This window comes from Caloenas nicobarica, chromosome 6 (assembly GCF_036013445.1).
Source record: "Caloenas nicobarica isolate bCalNic1 chromosome 6, bCalNic1.hap1, whole genome shotgun sequence".
In the NCBI taxonomy this organism is placed as follows: domain Eukaryota; kingdom Metazoa; phylum Chordata; class Aves; order Columbiformes; family Columbidae; genus Caloenas; species Caloenas nicobarica.
In genome coordinates, this window is record NC_088250.1 from 27,056,402 (window position 1) to 27,073,084 (window position 16,683).

At 46.1% G+C, this 16,683-nt stretch overlaps 1 protein-coding gene across 6 annotated transcripts in view; it reads left to right on the plus strand.

Moving 5' to 3' along the window:
• The window catches only part of BIN1 (bridging integrator 1), a 98,135-nt gene that overhangs the window by 67,836 nt on the left and 13,616 nt on the right, over window positions 1-16,683 (plus strand). For 2 of the 6 annotated variants that reach the window (XM_065637563.1, XM_065637565.1), the window contains exons 8-11: window positions 434-509; window positions 2,549-2,631; window positions 5,369-5,419; window positions 9,820-9,970. In XM_065637563.1, the coding sequence (XP_065493635.1) occupies window positions 434-509; window positions 2,549-2,631; window positions 5,369-5,419; window positions 9,820-9,970 (361 nt within the window). Of the gene's footprint in view, window positions 1-433; window positions 510-2,548; window positions 2,632-5,368; window positions 5,420-9,819; window positions 9,971-14,042; window positions 14,172-16,683 lie in introns of all 6 variants that reach the window. The other 4 variants (XM_065637564.1, XM_065637566.1, XM_065637567.1 and 1 more) reach the window with 3 other exon arrangements.

A 16,683-nucleotide genomic window follows, 5' to 3' on the forward strand; every position in this document is an offset into this window, starting at 1 on the left:
CAGAGTGAATTAATGTCTGTCCTTCTGCCAGTTCTCTGAGCTTTCCCCACACTCCATCTGCATCACAGTCTCCATCCTTTTCCTTTCTGTTACTCTACCACTGTCCCTGTTTTGGTGTGTTTTTTTTTTTTTTTTCTTCTTTTTTTATTTCTTCCCCACCCTGCCCTGCAACCTCCCTTTAGCCAGCACAAATTCAGATCCTATCCCACCTGGCCTCCTCCTCACCTCGGACACGTTTGCCCCATGCCTGACCTTTGCTCCATCACCCCCTTTGTGCTTCTCTGCTGCTCGTCTCTTCCAGCATGTACCAGACCTGACAGAGTTGAGTTTGAATGGGAATGGTGAGTGGGAGGTAGTAGAAGGGACAGAACTGAAAGTTTTTGGGAGAGCATTGTATCCATTGAGTTATTCTGTCTCATTTTTCATTTGGCAGTCGTGTTGGTTTCTACGTCAACACATTCCAGAGTATAGCAGGCCTAGAAGAGAACTTCCATAAAGAAATGAGCAAGGTAAGGCAACTAACAGCTTATCCTATGAATACAACGTCTCCTCTTTGTTGCTAAAAAAACCAAAAAACAAAAAAACCCAAAACAAACCCAAACAAAAAACCCTGAAAAAAAAGGCTGGAGAAAACAGAGCATTTGCCCTATGTCAGATGAAAATGTTAACCCGTAGTTTTTTCTGAGCTGCTTAGGGGAAAGTCTGTCTGAGACAGTAATATAAAGGGATGGAGCACAGGGAAGAGACCACAAGGCCATGCAGCAGTGGGGAGTTTGTGGCACTTGGCAGGGCTCATTTGCAGAACTGCAGAGGGAAGGGAAGCCACTTCCAGGCCAATCTCTTGCTGTCTTGTTTTAGTTCATCTACACTATGAATCTGTAACCTATAACTTGGGCACTCTGAGCCTGGTATCTGTTTGCCCCCTCCTCTGCTACCTGGCAGCAAATTGTTGTGAACTCTCATCTGTCTGGCTGCGGGGATGAAACCAGCAGTTGAATCTGCCAATCTGCAAGTCAGCTGACCGAGACTGGCCTCACTGATACCTCAAGGTAGTTCTCAGCAGTACCTCCCTGCTTTGGCTTCTTTCCTGCCCTGTGACCCAAGAGAAGGCATTTGAGTGCTTAGCATGGCCCTTGCATGGACTGCCAGTTGGCCACAAGTTGGGTGCCACAGCAGCAAACAGTATTGTAGCCTGGTGGTGGCAGCCTGGATCCTGGTGCTGTGTGCCAGCACCCAGCAGAGACCTCAGGAACAGTCTGTGGGAAAGCCCCCCCATTGCCACTTTCAGTTACAAGTATGTTCTTGTTGTTCATTCACTTAAAAACTGGCGAAGTCTTGTAATTCCTTAGGTCTGTACGCTGCTACTAAGAGTTGCACGTCCTCTGTAAATGTTGCACTAATTTTGACGAGCAACTGAGAGCCCAGCTGGAAAACTCTTGCATTCCCTCCCCTTCCCAATGTCATCTTGACAACAAGACAGCCGCTAAGCAACAAGCAACATTATAGGCCTTCAATTCCCAGCAGTCAGGGGCCCTCTGCCTCAGTGTAATGCATCAATTTTGAGCCCCACTGACGTTTCGTGGGGACCTTTCCAGTTAATAGCCTGTTCTTCTCCACTGAGGGATGAACTGATTGTTAATAGTAGAGAAGATTGTTATAATTATCAGTTTGTTGCTCTTCACTTACATTCAGCAAAACATGGGAAAGATGCTTGTTAGACAGGAATTCTCCTCTTGTATCATGTCTAGGATTTTTCTTTCCTGAGGACTTGCGTATGAGAACAGGGTTTTTGCTTTATTCCATAAGAACCATCTGTTTCTTATTACTGCTATAGCATCCAATTAACTGCTGGTGTTGCCGGCACAATGCCTCCAGCACTGATTGCGCTGGATCCCTTCTCCTCCCAGTGATAAATCTGGCATCTCATCTTGTTTGTGAAAGAGCTGTTTCAGAATAGGAGTTTTGGGAGTGAGTATTGCAGCCTTTGGTGCCAGGGAGAGTTTAACCCCTAATATTGCATTTCTGCAAAGATATCCAGGTCCTGCCCAAACCTTTGTGGCCCAGGCAGCCTGCAAAGGCAATGCTTGCTGTTGACTGGAAGTCCAGCTGCCTTTAGCTCTGCAGTTCACGTGGACATATCCTGAATTTTATGAGCAGATCTGAGGAAAAGCTTTGGGTACAAATCCAGAGAGAGGCTTCAGTTCCAGCACATAGACCCTCAGGTAAACACTGCCTGCTTCTGCAATGGTACCTGGCAGCACAGCAGTGGGGACAGGTGGTAGGGAAGCAAAGAGGCTGATGTGTAAGGGAGGCAGAGCATTCCCACGAGACACCATCAGCTTTTCAACAGTTTGAGTGCTGTAGCATTTCATACCCATGGAGGAGTGGAAACAGATGTAGGGCTGTCCTCTCTCGGGATAGCTGATTATGTGCACATGTCCCGGCACAAGCCTGTGTTTGGTCAGCCACTGCAGGCCAGCCCAGACTCTCTTCTGGCACTGGGGGCTCTTTTCTCATTCTTTTTCTGTCTTGTTTTTGTATTTTGCAGTTGAACCAAAACCTCCATGATATCCTGCTGGGTCTAGACAAGCAGTACTCAGGCAACGCCTTGCCAGTGAAAGCACAGCCCAGGTCAGTAACTGTGGGGGTAGTGTCTGTGCCTCAGCAGGGGAGGAGGGATAGGGATGCCTCTACCGGGGGTATTGAAACCTTCATGTTGTCTGTTGGGGAATGATTTGACTACCTACACATAGCCAGCCAATGCCCTCCTGAGACTCTCTATAGCATGTCCAAGATTGCACTTGGGGTTAGCAGATACAATGCAATAGCTCTTACCCCTTTCTAGCGTAGCATCTGGAGGCATAAACTTTCACTGGGTGCTGATATTTAGCCAACTGACTCTCAGCTCTGCCTTTTTAAAGTCAGATTCCATGTACCAATGTGTAATACCAAGCTGCCCTTCCTTCTGGGTCCAACTGACCAGCACCCATCCTGTTCTTTCCCTCAAAAGCTTCCACCACGTACCTGCAACTTGTGAGCTTGAGCGCCCAGATCCTGTTTTTCCCTCAGCCTCCTCTTTGGCCCTCCAAACTTGGAACCTCCTGTTTGCTAAAGCCTTGTGCCCCTCCTTTGTACCCAGCTGGGATGTGTTTCTCCATCTGTGTTGTGGAAGTAGTTGCAACCTCACTAATATGAGGCCTCCTGATTTCAGACCACTTCCAATCTGCATGTATGCAAGGAGTGAGTGTCCCCCAGGTCTTTAGTTTTCTTTCCTCAGCTGGGTCCAGTCCTGTTTAGTTAAGTGCAAGTCTGCACATTTTCTAGTACTGAGAGGGGAGGGAGAGGTCGGGCTCTGGATGAGGCTGCGTCTGGCTCCCATCCAAATGTGTGAGTGATGAAACTGTCGGGCTCTGGCTTCCAGCTGCTGCTACTCCCACTTGCCGGGTGAGCAGGAGCACAGCCCACATCCTCAATTGGTGTATTGATGGAGGGAGGAGGTGAAGTAAGCATGAAGTAAGGGCAAGCTGCGGTCTGAGCGCATCGAATCGGAAGGGCTATATCAGCTGTTGAGACCTCTGTGCTCCCTTGTCTCTCCTCCCAGTTTAACCTCCTGTTGCAGTCGTGCACAGATGACTTGTGTGTCTTCTTGCAGCAATATGCGTGGTGTTTGCCAGCTTTAAAGAAAGAGGACATTTGAGTAAAATTTGGTCCCTGAATTTTGGATTGTTAACACCAAATTTCCAAGATGCCTGTAGAAATGCTTCTTGTGAAAATACCTTCTTCCCAAGTTAGGATGTGGGATCTGTTGATCATCAGAACCCAACAAGACTGAAGCCTTGTGAGGGGGCTGTGGTGCCAATCCTCTTGCTGCCATGTGTTGTGTTGTCTCTGATAGAAGCAGCTCGGGCCCTTGGAAGCGGATGAGGTAACAGGACAGGTGAAGGCTGTAGCCATTGCTTTGTTGAGCTCCTTCCTCCTCCTTCCTTTCTTTCTCAAGGAAGTGATTGCAGACTGTAGTGACAGCCAGGCCCAGACATGTTTGCTGTGTTGTGTCATGAAGTTTCTGGCCTGAAAGAGCTTCCAATGAATAAATTACCTGTCCTCATAATCCCCCCCCGCCGCTAAAGCGCTAGCTTCATCTGGGGCTATAATGAGTATCTCAGCTGCCGTTCTGTGCTCTTTGGCTAGGAGACCACAGGGACTTAAAAACCAAAAAGGAGTGTACACACAGAGGTCTCCATGCAGGCAGCAGTCTGGGTGCTGCTGCTTCATCACTTGCTCGCTGCATCTCGGCTGAGGTGCCAGGCCTGCCACAGTGCAACTCTCTTCTCCCTGAGCACAGTGGAACAGGGTGTTGTGGGAGGATGGAGCAAAGGTTTGCCAGGATAATAAATATGTTCTGCAGTGGCCAGGAAATGCTGTGAGCCACTTCTGTCTCTCCTCCACATCTGGCCTATCATTGTGGCACAGGGCGGGAGTGAGAATGTGCAGGAGGAAACAGCCCTCGCTGATCTGATTGCCCATTGTGGTCTGCAGTAGGAGCAGATGCTTCCCTAGCCCTTCTCTACTGGGAAGGGGATTGGAGGTGGGTACAATTGCAGGAAATGAAGGAGGAGGTGTGAGAAGAGAGGCAATTATCCGTGTACATCGTTATAGCATTCATGCGAGGCCCTACAAAAATATTACTGTGGCTGACAAATCTGTGCTGGCTATGTAGCACAGTGGCACAGAGAAGCTGATGTATTTCTGGGAGCCTCTGACATACGTTTGGGATTTGTTTCTAAAGGAGTTTGAACATTTAGACCTAGGAGATCTGTAGCATTTTCCTAGTACAATCAGACAGACTGGAAAAAGACATAGTAGGAAAGCTGCTGATTAGATTCCACATATAAGACTGCACACAGATTGTGTAAGTAAAGGAGAATGGGCAGCTTGTTTCCTGTGAATTGATATTTAGAGGGGAGAGTGAGGAGCTGTGATTACCTAAAAAGGACATTTACAGTTCTCTACTGGTCTACACAATTTCCTTTCTTTTTTTTTTTCTTATCCATGTGCACCCTGGCAGTATATTCCAAAGAGCAGGGAAAACACTAGTTTGCTCACATGTATGCAAATCTTTGACAGGCACAAAAAGCCCTCTCCCATCCTTTCCAAACCAGGCCATAGCTTTCTGGGAGCCAAGGGAAGTGTGTACATGTTTCTGTACATCTGTGTGTTTGTGTGTGTGAGAGAGAGAGGAGAGCTTGTCGTCTTGATTACAGTGAGTTTTGTGGCATCAGGTGAATGGGTACTCGGGAGCTTAACTTTTCTTCCCTGGTTTGACTGTGCCATCCTGTAACGGAAATGATTTACGTGCCATCCTCAACAGAAAGAAAAATAAACTGTTCGCCAGACTGAGGAAAAAGATGAGCAGGTACCGGTACGGAGAGCAGCATTTCAATACGTGTTTGATGTAGTTCCTAAAACTGGAGAGGCTGTTGCTGGACTCTAACAGCCTGGCACGTGTTAACCCTGTGATGGGAGAAGGGTCCTTTGCATGATACGATGTGTTCATGGCCTGCTGGGTCCTGCTGAGATATCTCTGTGTTTGGATAATCCCATTAACTGCTTGTGTGCCTGGTTTGAATCCTTGCTTCTTTTCCTATCTAAGAAGGCATCACTGAAAGCTCAGGCATTGTCTGTTGACTTGTTTTTGTGTGACTAAAAGTGCGGTGCTGGGTTTTCCATGGGAAATACGAGCAATTTTGGTGATTAACAAGTTCTAGTTTTACCTAGTGGGGCTTGCCCTTTTAAACAGGTCTAAAATGCTGCATTTTCATTCCCTGCCTGGCCAGGGAGGACCATGAGGCAGGTCTTTCACACTCAAAAGTCCTGTCTTGCTTACCTGTTGCAGTGGGAGGATGATGAGGTGGGAGCAGGACACTTGCAGCTTTGTTCTTACTTGCTGTTCTTGAGGGTCCTCCCTGTCTGGCTTCATCTATTTAAAATGTCGTGCAGGGCTGAAGGAAAGGGAAGCCTGTTATCTTGTATAAAGATTAATGTCAGCAGCTTGCCTTTCAAGACAGTGATGGCATTGAATAACTGGACTGCTACAATGCCTCAAATTACCATAGCCAAGGTCGAAGAATTTGACAAGAACGTGCTCTGGAGCAAAGTGGGAATTGCTGCATAATGGCATGGAAACTTCCTCTAATTTTTATTTTTCTTAGTCTTTGTGTTGGTACACATGGGGTCCTAAAAAAAAATTGCTTTTGGTTAAAAGGTCCCCTTAGAGCCTTAGCTGAGATGCCAACCTTTTTTTCTTTTTGAGAACTTGGCAGGAGGTGACTGGTCTGTTTTTACTGTGTTGGAAAGTAGATTTCATCCTCTCATGCAAGATTGTTACAAGCACACAGGATCCCCATCCGCAGGTGTTACTTGGCTTTTCCAGAACAGATGAGGTAACCCCATGAGGAGTCTGGGAGCACAGCAGTACTAAAACAAGCTGGGGGATTTTGGCTTTTCCTTCAGCTGCAGTAACTGCATCAGATCCTGCTCCCAGCTCTCTATTTGCAGAAGAAAGGTGACACTCCCTTCCCTGCCTGATATTCCTGGATTTGACATTGCTTCCCAACTGCTTATGGGAAGGAAAAAAAGAGAGCAATGACCTTGTTGTTTTGACTTGCTTTTACTCTGGTACTCCTGTTTGGTCAGTAGGCACAGTCCCCACACTCTTGCTTTTCCCTGTGTTTCCCAGAGGAAGCAGACCCTTTGGAGACAGGACTTTGCTCCTTCTGTGCTCCCCAGGGACCCATAAAAGCTGGAGGATCCAGGTGACAGGCTCACTCAATGCTGGTTGCACTGGCTAAATGCGTGCAAAACAGCAAGTGCAGGAATGAAGGTGCTGCTTTGGGGGGCTGGAAAAGGCTCAGCCAAAATTAGCACTGGCATTTTCCTAGGGGGATCAGCCAATACATCAAACAAGCTGTAAATAGCAGTGACTTTATGAGGGCTTTAGTGTGGGGCCCTCTCAGCCCTTGCAAGATGAGAAGAAATGGGGCTGCGTCTCATAGGGGAGGCTTTTACCAACATATCTCCAAATCAAGTCTCTGGCAGGCACCAGAAACAAGGCACTAAAAAGCTGTTTCATGGCCTTTAGAAAATAAGCCTGACCTCCTTTCTTACCAGGAGAAATGGCCTCTTCAGGTCCCTAGGAGAAGTCAACCGTTTTTTTGGGCCAGCTGGTAGCCAGTACTCCCAATACCCCAATTGTAGTCTGGGCATTTGAGGAGTCCTGGCAGTCCAGCTGTGAGTCACTGTGTCCCCCATCTTCCCCAAAGTGCTTTCAGCTCTAGGGAAAGTAATGTATTTTCTCTCTGACAGTGGCACCTGGAGGCATTTTCTTTACATCTTTGTAAGCAAAATCTTGCCTCATTCCTCCCTGTGTTTTCCCAGCTTTAAAGCCTTGATTTTTTTTCCCCTGTATTTGAGTCCTTGTACACGCACTCCCAGCTTTCTTGAGACACCTCCCAGCACTGATCACAGGGAGTCTTGGATGATCCATCTCTACCATTCTCATCCTTCTGCAGCAGCCCTTATTGGGATAAGGTGGTGTTGTAGGACTCCACTCTGAGATCCTAGAGGTGGTTACTGAGGTTCAGGCCTGGGTCTTCAGTGGGACTGGGCTCAACAAGGTCATTGGTGCAGCCTCAGATGATGCCAGAAGAGCCTTGCCATGGGAATAGTAGCAAGATGTGCTTCTCCTGAAATAATTTCTGGGTTTCCATGCTGTGAATGAGTTGTGTGGAGCCTGCTGTTCCCTGGTGACTCCCATTTAGAGCAGGACTTCCTTACTTTCACCCTCCGACCATTACTTCTTTTAATCTCTAGCACACCTTTGGCAATGTTGCAGAATCCTTCCTACAACCCAAGGCACTGAAGTGATATTTGGGGACCTCTGAAGAAGGTCAATGTAGGCATATCCAGTCAGACTGAAGAGCTGCAGGGTTGGCATACATGTTCTTTAGTCCCTCCTCTTGCCTTTTTCCTCTTCCTTTCTTCCTTTTTCCCCTTGGCGCGTGTGCCCCTGGGTGAGGGCTGTTGGCAGAGAACTTCACTGGGTTTGTTGCATTGTGTTGGTGTGCTGCTGGCATCAGTGTCATCAGAAATGTCCGACCTGCATGTGGACCTGAGAGCAAGCGCTTTGTGGGGAAATGTGTGTGGGGGGTGTGGAAATGGCTGGGGGGGAATGAGTGAGAGTGAAATGAATGAAGAGGGAATGGGGTGGGGAGCTTGAAAGCTGGAATGCTGAGCAGGGGGAGGTGCTTGCTTGGAAGGGGAGGTTTGTTGAAATGCCTTGCTGTACCTTCCTCTTCTTGCTGTCCCCCTACTCGTGAGTACTTAGGAATGAGGCCATCATGCATATTATCAGTGACCACCACACCTCGGGTACCCCAGTGTGAGTGGATGTACATGTCCAGAGCTCCAGGCTCTCTTGAGACAGAGCAAAGAAATAAACTACTTGATGTCCCAGCAGAATCAGGTCTGCAGTGCTCTGGTCCTGTCTCTGCACCAGGATTTATTGTCTCAAGTTGTAGGAAAGGATCTGTTCCTTTCAGCCTTCTCTCAAGGCCTCTAACTTCACAAGAACTGTAACTTTCTAAGTGGAGGCAAACATCACTCCCTGTAGATGAGGTTGCACAGCCCTTTTGCAATATTTTGTTTTCAACTGTGTATAGTTTTGCCAAACTGTAACCACTTCTGCTAAAATATCCCCTACCAGTGGCTGTGCTTCTGCATGACTTGAGATAATTGATTAGTTACTTTTTGGGGAGCTGAGTTTCAGCCAAGATGATTCAGCTGTTCTGGAGATTTAGGCTGGGAAAATGATTTTACCTTTATCCCTCTTGAAATTCTCCGGTAACCATTTTTTTTCCTATTTCTTTCATGGATCTGTACTTCGAAGCACAGGCTTAACACTTGGCCAGGGCATGCCTTGAGGAAAGGTGTGTGCCTCTTGCCATTCCTTTGAAAAATCTGTCCAAATCTGGCCAAGTTATGAACCAGTAAATGCCATTGGCACATGCTCCTTGCATCTTAATCGCCAGAAGAATCCCTCTTGACTGTATGTCAGAAACAGTCCTGGAATGAGGACCAACTTGAAAGGCAAGGGCAGAAGGAGTTTGTCATTGAAAACAAGGCTGGGGAGAGTTTCCATAATAGAGAAATCTTTATTAGTAGCCAGAATCTCACTGGTTTTTTGTGGTCTGGAATGACCTGTGAAACCTCTGGCTACTTTGCCCAGCTTAGCTGATTGTACCACACAGAGGAATATGATATTATACGATTACAGCCTTACTTCAGGTGTTGTGAATTTATTAGTCGTAACACATGCAGGTGTCAGTACATCACCACACTGAAAAATTATTATTTGTAGAACTGAAAACTGAATGAGCTTCACAGAACTCCCCCCATCTGCTTCCTCAGTATTAAAAGACTGTGACTTAATGTTGGGCACTTAAATTAGAATCTAGCAGAATTAAGGATGCCTGGTTGGTTTTTTTGGTTTGTTTTTCTGGATCTAAGGTGAAGTATATCAGTGCAGTAGGAATTTAGTAGCCTGCTACACAGTAATGCTCACTGCAAGTGACTCAGCAAAGATGCTGCTTAGAAGCTTGTAGAGGCTTCAAATGTCTTTATCACATGTGTGGGCAGTGAAGCAAAGAGATAATGGAGGCCACTGATCTGTGCTGCTTAGCATAACTCCTCCTAGGCCTAGCTCAGACTTCTTTTTCTTTCTCTCCTCCCCCCTCTCTCCCTTTCTCTCTCCCCTTCCTTTAGTGACAGCACCCCAGCGAAAGCAAATAAAAGCCCTTCGCCTCCACCAGATGGATCTCCCATCACCAGCCCTGAGACCAAGACTGTCAACCATGAGCTGGAACCATCCACTTTGGAAGCACCTGGGGCAAGCATCCCAAAGTCACCATCTCAGGTAGCGTCCCCATGACATTGACCATGTCTTTGCAGTATGACTGTTGATGGCACCATGTCCATGAGTCAAAGACATCCATGAGTTTCTTTTTTTGGACCTCTTCCTACTACTGAGCACCGAGAATATGACATGACAATTGTTCTCTTCCACTGGTTCCTGGGAATGCAAGTTGCTCATTGGTCATCTCTATATCATATAGGGAAGAACTAAACTGTCTCTGGATGCCTCTACAGGAGGAAGGCCATTAATATGTTTTACTGTCCAGGAGGATGGCCAAGGAGATCCAGGGATGATGGAGTTGTAGCTAGGCAAGGAACTTTGTTCTTTACATTTGAATTAACCTGTGGAATCCAATGGTCCAGTTTCTTCCCAAGAACTTCTGTAACTGAGGAAGGTTTAATGAAAAAGTTTAATGTCGATAAAGAGAACATCTGTACATTTGCATGATGTTTTACTTTAATTGCAAGATAAAATATTATGCTAAAAATAAAGGCATTATATTCTTATGCTGTGAAGAAATTAGATGAGTACCAGGAAGAAGACTGTACATTATATGGAGTCTGAAACCTTCCATATGGCCTTTGTTAGTCCTTTCCTTACATGAGACAGTCAGCAGCATGTTTAAAATAGCAGATGTAGCTCCGGCTTCTCAGCAGATCAAATCATGTTTTACTTTGGGTTTTAAGGAAAACAAAACATTTGCTTCCTCTTCCCATTCCTCCATTGCTGAGTGGCAGAAAAGCTTAATAGGGAAAACTAGTAATTAGGCCAAATTTATGTCTGGTACCAGTCCTTGCATTTCAGTAAGTAGGACACCAGGGAGGAGTCTTCCAGGAAGAATTAAAGCTGAGAGGGGTTCTGACCAAACTGGTAAGAGAAAACCTATCACTTCTAAAAAGAGATGGATGCAACCCAGAACTTCCTTGTCACACATAGCAGTGTCATTCCAAATCCAGGCCTGTGGTGTAGGCTCTCTCCTGTTTCTGGATAGCGTCTCAGAATATTTTCCCCTCCACTGCATTCTTGATTTCCAGGATTGTCTAGGGACAAAAAGGGACAATTGTACATTGGTAAAAGGGTCTTTTCCAGCCCTTTGAGATGTGTGGATACCTGGCAGTGTCTTTTCAGAACTTCTCCAGGGTCTCTGCACAGCCTAGAGCAGCTTTGCCAACGTCTAGGCTAGGACCTTGGAGTAGGGTATGTGTATGGGGCAGAGAGGATAGTTCATATCTATCCAGAATTGCCATCCTGTTTTTTCAGAGATTGCCATAACTTGATTTAAACTTGGAACAAGAAATTGTACAGATCTATTGAGCGGTTCACTGCAGATTTCACTGAACCTGCCTGTGGACTTGTCATGCTGAGTTTGGCGGCTTCCCTTTCCTTTAAATAGCGCACATCAGCCTTGTTTTTGGCAGGCTGCAAGTGCTCGCTCATTCACTTGCTGCCTTCCTGCCCACAGGAATGGAGCTGGAGGCACCCCTTGTCGATCCAGCAGAATATTCCAGCTGGAATATTCACTGGCTGGAACCTCAGGTTGACTGCAAGCACAGTTTCAGTCTCGCCTGCAGCCCAATGCTGCCACCGCCTGGCAGCTTCTTCCAATCTGTATTTAGTGCATTCTGGGCCCTCACTACAGTGAAGAACAAGAGCTCCGCTCTGTATTCGTACTAGGTGCTAAGAGATGGAGCTGGCTCCAGAGGGAAGGAAGACAAGGACAGGGGTTTCATACTTGGAGCCAAGCCTGGCGCCTGTGGGGATAAAGTCTAGAAACTGCGTGTCAGCTTGCCAGCCTGCTGGAAGACAAAAGTGTCTGCTCTCTCAACAGTGCTGAATAATTTTAATAGTGAAAGCTTCACAGGTGTCATCACTTTGACATGTGGGTAGGTGATTTTTTCTAGGATCCTCCTAGGGAGGCTGGGACCTTGTCTTCTGGGGGAGGATGGAGCAAAAAGCAACAAGCAAGTACAATTCTCTGGCCTCTTCCTGTCTGAAGTACAAATGCAAACTATAAGCAAAGGCTTTGGAGAGAAAGACAGTGAAACAGGAGAGACCCAAAAAATACTAACTAAATTTCAAACTGTTCTCCATAAAAAAAAAAAAAGTAGCTCTTTTACATCTTAATTCTCAAAACCAGCTTATTTCTTTCTTTTGGAGGAAGCGACTGCGATCAGCTCTCTGCACTGAGTAATTTGATGGTGACACAGGACTTCAGGTGTCTGTGAAATTTCAAAGGTCAGACTTTTGCTCTCAGTTACACCACTGAAACAATGTAATGACACTTTTGAAATCAGTGCAACTAGGTTGAACTTAAGTAAATCTCTGTGGGATCCAAGTCAGCAGAAAAATTTTAGAGGGTTTGTTTTATTCTAGGCAGCAAAGTCGTTCATGCTTGATGAATTTCCAGGTATAAGCCAACATGAATATGCAACCCTGTTGTCTTTGAAATGTGACTTTAGACTGCTGTTGGAGGTAATACTGGACACTGTGGAAGTGATGGTCTCTGAGACACTAATGCACTGGAAGGAAGGAGACTGACTATTTTAGAGAAGTTAATAGCAGAAGAGTTGGGATATTTTTGGCTTAAGAGTTTGTAATTGGAGCCTCCCATTTCTGCAGGTGATGGCTCTGTTCTGAGAATAGCTTTTCCCTGAAATTTGTGGTCCCTTCTTGCAACTGGAAAGCAGGGAATTTTCAGGAAGGCATTGTTCTCAGGGAATATGGGCACACCACCTTCTGCAAACGGTAAAAATTAGAAGCGAACACACTATTTTCATTATTTCCTCTAGCCAGCTATTCAGTGGAAAATGTGTTTGCATACTCACAGTCTCTAAAGTAGGATAACCCAGTAGAAAACTGGGCATATCTTTAGCAATCTGAATAAACGCCTTGTAGAGCTCAGTTGCACACTGGAGGAGTGTGAACACAGGACTAGGAGTTGGGAACTGCTGTGTTTCAGATCTGAACCTGACACTGATATACTGGGTGCTCGTTGTCAGGTCTCTGAGTCTTGCTGCCTTGGGATCCCAGGTATGATGAGAAGATCAAGTAACTGTAAAATATCACAGTAAATGGAAAGCATTGTCATTGCTCAGCATTACTGTGGTGCTGGGAATGTGTATGGCTGCTTTGTTCCAACACAGCTGCAGCTCCTCAAAGTTCGATTTCATCTAGAAATGATCACTGAGCCTTGTGCACAGGAAAACATGGAAAGGATGTGCATGGGTCAATCTAGGGGAGGGGTCTACCACAGCTTCCCATGGGGTTGTGGATGCAGTGTCAGGCTGAATCTTTTAACATGATTGTGGATATTAGGATGGGTTAGAGTTACAGGGTCAGACTTTATGTGTCCTCCGGAATATCCATTTGGGAAACATGACTTCATTAGTGTCAATGCTCATTGGTGAAACTGAGAGCAGAGTTGGGCCCACAGCAGTCCTGGCTTCTCAGGAGTTTGAATTGTTCTTGCCTGAAGCTGAGAAGTGGTAAGACACCATCAAGAGCTCCTTCAGACCTTTTTCATTGTACACTGATAACCAGTGCACCAAGGAACCAGTATGGGGAGATCAGAGTTTGTCCTTATGGTCACCTGCCTATAATAGGACAAATTGAGTCTTATCTCACATTCCCTTAGGTATGGTAAGTATGTCAAAGGGAGGCAGTGCTGCCTTGGTCTATTGAATTGTGTTCTCAGTAATTGATCTGCTCCCTTCCCGGTGGTTCTTTTGAAGGTTGCACATGCTTTAATTATGTATGCATGTCCTGTCAATGCATATTAATTGTGTTACGCTTCTCCTCTGCAGAGGGAACCTTGCCCACGGCTGAAGTGTAACTAATGATGCCAAACCTTCTCTGGAGGCGTGTGGGTTTTTTTGGGGTTTTTTTTTGGTTTGTTTCAATTCAGCCCTTCACCTTCCCTCGCTCTCTCTTCAGATGGAGTTGACTGGACCCTGCTCTGTTCCTGTGACTGTGATTTCCCCCACCTTCAGTTTTTGTGGCTAACCCGGTTCCTGTCTCTGGTTTTTTTGGGTGTCGCCGTCTGTGCTGTGGCCGTGTGCTCACTTGCATGCAGTTGAGGAAAGGGCCTCCGGTGCCTCCGCCTCCAAAAGTCACCCCCTCCAAGGAGATCAAGCAGGAGAACATCATCAGTCTGTTTGATGACAATTTTGTCCCTGAGATAAGTGTGACAACCCCTTCGCAGGTTAGCTGCTATGCCCTGCCTTATATTTGTCTGCCTCTGAACTTTTCCTTCTGACTTTTCTTCTCTTTAGAGGTGTCAAGCCATGAAATCTGGTCAGGTGAAGGAGGAAAGCAAGCTCAGCATTGGACCTCAGAAGGCAAAGGGTTAGCTAGGAGCCTACCTTAGAAGGGTGGCTAGAAGGCAGCTTTGACTAACATGTTGCCCTTTGAGGGCTGTCATTCATGTCAGAAACAGAAGAAATGCAACTGGTGAAGATGCCACGAAGTAATGGCTGCATTAGCTCAGCAGCAATGCACACGGGTTATGGCTCCCCTCATAGCCCATGGTGTGCTCCCTCCAGGCCCACTGGTCCTGGGTGTGGATGAAGCATGTGTTTTCTGCTCTTGTACATCCCCAAGTGCTGACCTTGCCCATTCTGGGAGAAGGCAATTTTGTGCTCTCTGTGTGTTCACACACAGGCTTTGTGGTTTAAAGCCCACACCTGCACAAGAAAGGCCAACAGGAATTGCATGAAGTTCTCTTTGCAGACAATAAATGCCTCCAGTTTAGATGGGCAAGACTGTGTCTGCTTCAAATTATGTATTTTCTTCTTCACTTTCCTATTGATTTACATTACTGCAAGAGAGGATGCCCAGGTGGGGAATTTTGTGTTAGATCTAGGAGAATGGCAGTCCTTATGTATGTAGAAGCCTGACCAGATTTCTGGTTGTATCGTGAGATACCTGCATATACTTTTTTTTTTTAAATATATATATACACGTATATATATTTTTTCCCCTAAATGCTTGTTAAAGCACAAGTAATGTCTCTATCAGTGCTCATCTGTGACTCGTTCTCTAACTTTTCCTTGCATCATGCTGCTCCATTGCCTCTGGTTTGCCACCTTCCACCCAGCTGCTGAGGAGCAGAGGTGGAGTGGGAAGGGAAGGATGTCCATGTCAGATTTTGCATTGCAATAGATAAATCTTGCAGAGCAGAGAGATGATTTGACAACAGTGTTGGAAGGTGGAGACCACAGTCAGCTGAGCTACTCTATCATTTTCTGTGCTTCCTTCTCCTGTATCATAATGGGCGGCTCTGTCTGCCCCATGGTTTGTATCATGTATTTCCATGTGAATGCCAGCCCTTAGTCAGACATCGTCTTCTGCACCTGATCAGTTCTCTGACCCAGGATGGGATCTGCTGTGACTTTCAATCAGATGGGAGTTCTGAGGAAGGACTCTGGTTGCCAGAACAATCCTCACTGAAGCACCCAACAGCCCCTGGTGTTCAGTGTGTTGTCTGGGGCCATTCCTGTGAGATGTCTTAGCTCCAATGAGCTGTTTTGTGGGAGATCTGGGTAGAGGCAAGGGGTGCTAGCTCTTGCATGTAAGTCTTGAATGGCAGGTAAGATTATTCCATGACTGGAACCTTTGGTGTCTCACTACCAAACAATGCTAAAGATTGGGGTTGGAGCCTCTCTGATGGGTGGCCTGGATGTGCTGGAGGAGCATAGTAGAATACTGGTTGTTTTTTGCATGCTGGTCAGGGTTTATTATTGTGAGGTGGGAGAGGTTGATTCCTTGTTCTCTGTGGATCTCAAAAAAAGATGTTAACAAGTGAGAGAAAAATCTGTAACAGAATTGGAGTAACGTGAAATGAGAGGAAGTCAAAATGATGGTGGTGTGGGTTTTATTCAGAGGACTTCATCTGAAATGGTGTCTCTTGCTACTTTCCAGGAGTTTTTCAGTTGTGGGGCTATGAGGTAACTGTGGAGATTAACCTGCCATGCTTTGTGTGTTGTTGGAAAGGCTGCTGAAGCAGTAGGGCTAGTGAGCTGGGAGGTCAGTGGAAACGGGGGCAAATCTTCCTGGATTTCCTGGAGAGAGCAGCCTCCTCTGAAGCTGAGAGGAAAGGAGTGTCTTGTAGTGGTTAGGTTAAATCTAAAACCCAAAAGTGATAGTTCAGTTTTGCATACTAGTCACTCATATCCTTTGTAGTGGCTGTTTTATTCATGTTAATCAGTGAATATGCCATCATTGTCTTTAGCTAGAGTGTTAGTCAGTCAAAGGGAGTTATTCTGCTGACTTTGAAGAGAGTAGCAAAGCTGCTCAAATTTATGCTTTGTTAGAAGGCTTGTGTGTGCATGTTTCTGGGATGTCCAGAAATGGAAAGCACTGAAAACATTTTTGGACTGGGGAATGATTCAAATCCCTTAGCTAAGATGAGCTGCCATATTCTGTGTTTCTGCCTCAGAATGCAGGAGGGAATGAAGACCTTTGTGAGTTAAATCTGAGGTCTCTCAGACATGCCTTCCAGCAGCTTGAGTGCTTTTCTGCCTGGATCCATGTTCCTGAGATAAGTTGTATGGATGGCAGTTCTTCTGTATGTGGCTGAGGGAGTCTGTCCTGGGCCTTCCGTACAAAGGCAGCTGGATGTACTATGAGGAACAGCCATAAATAGAAGAAAAGCCCTTCTGAGGCATCAGTGGCAGTGATCCTTTTGACCACAGCAGGTCAGGTGCTTACACCAC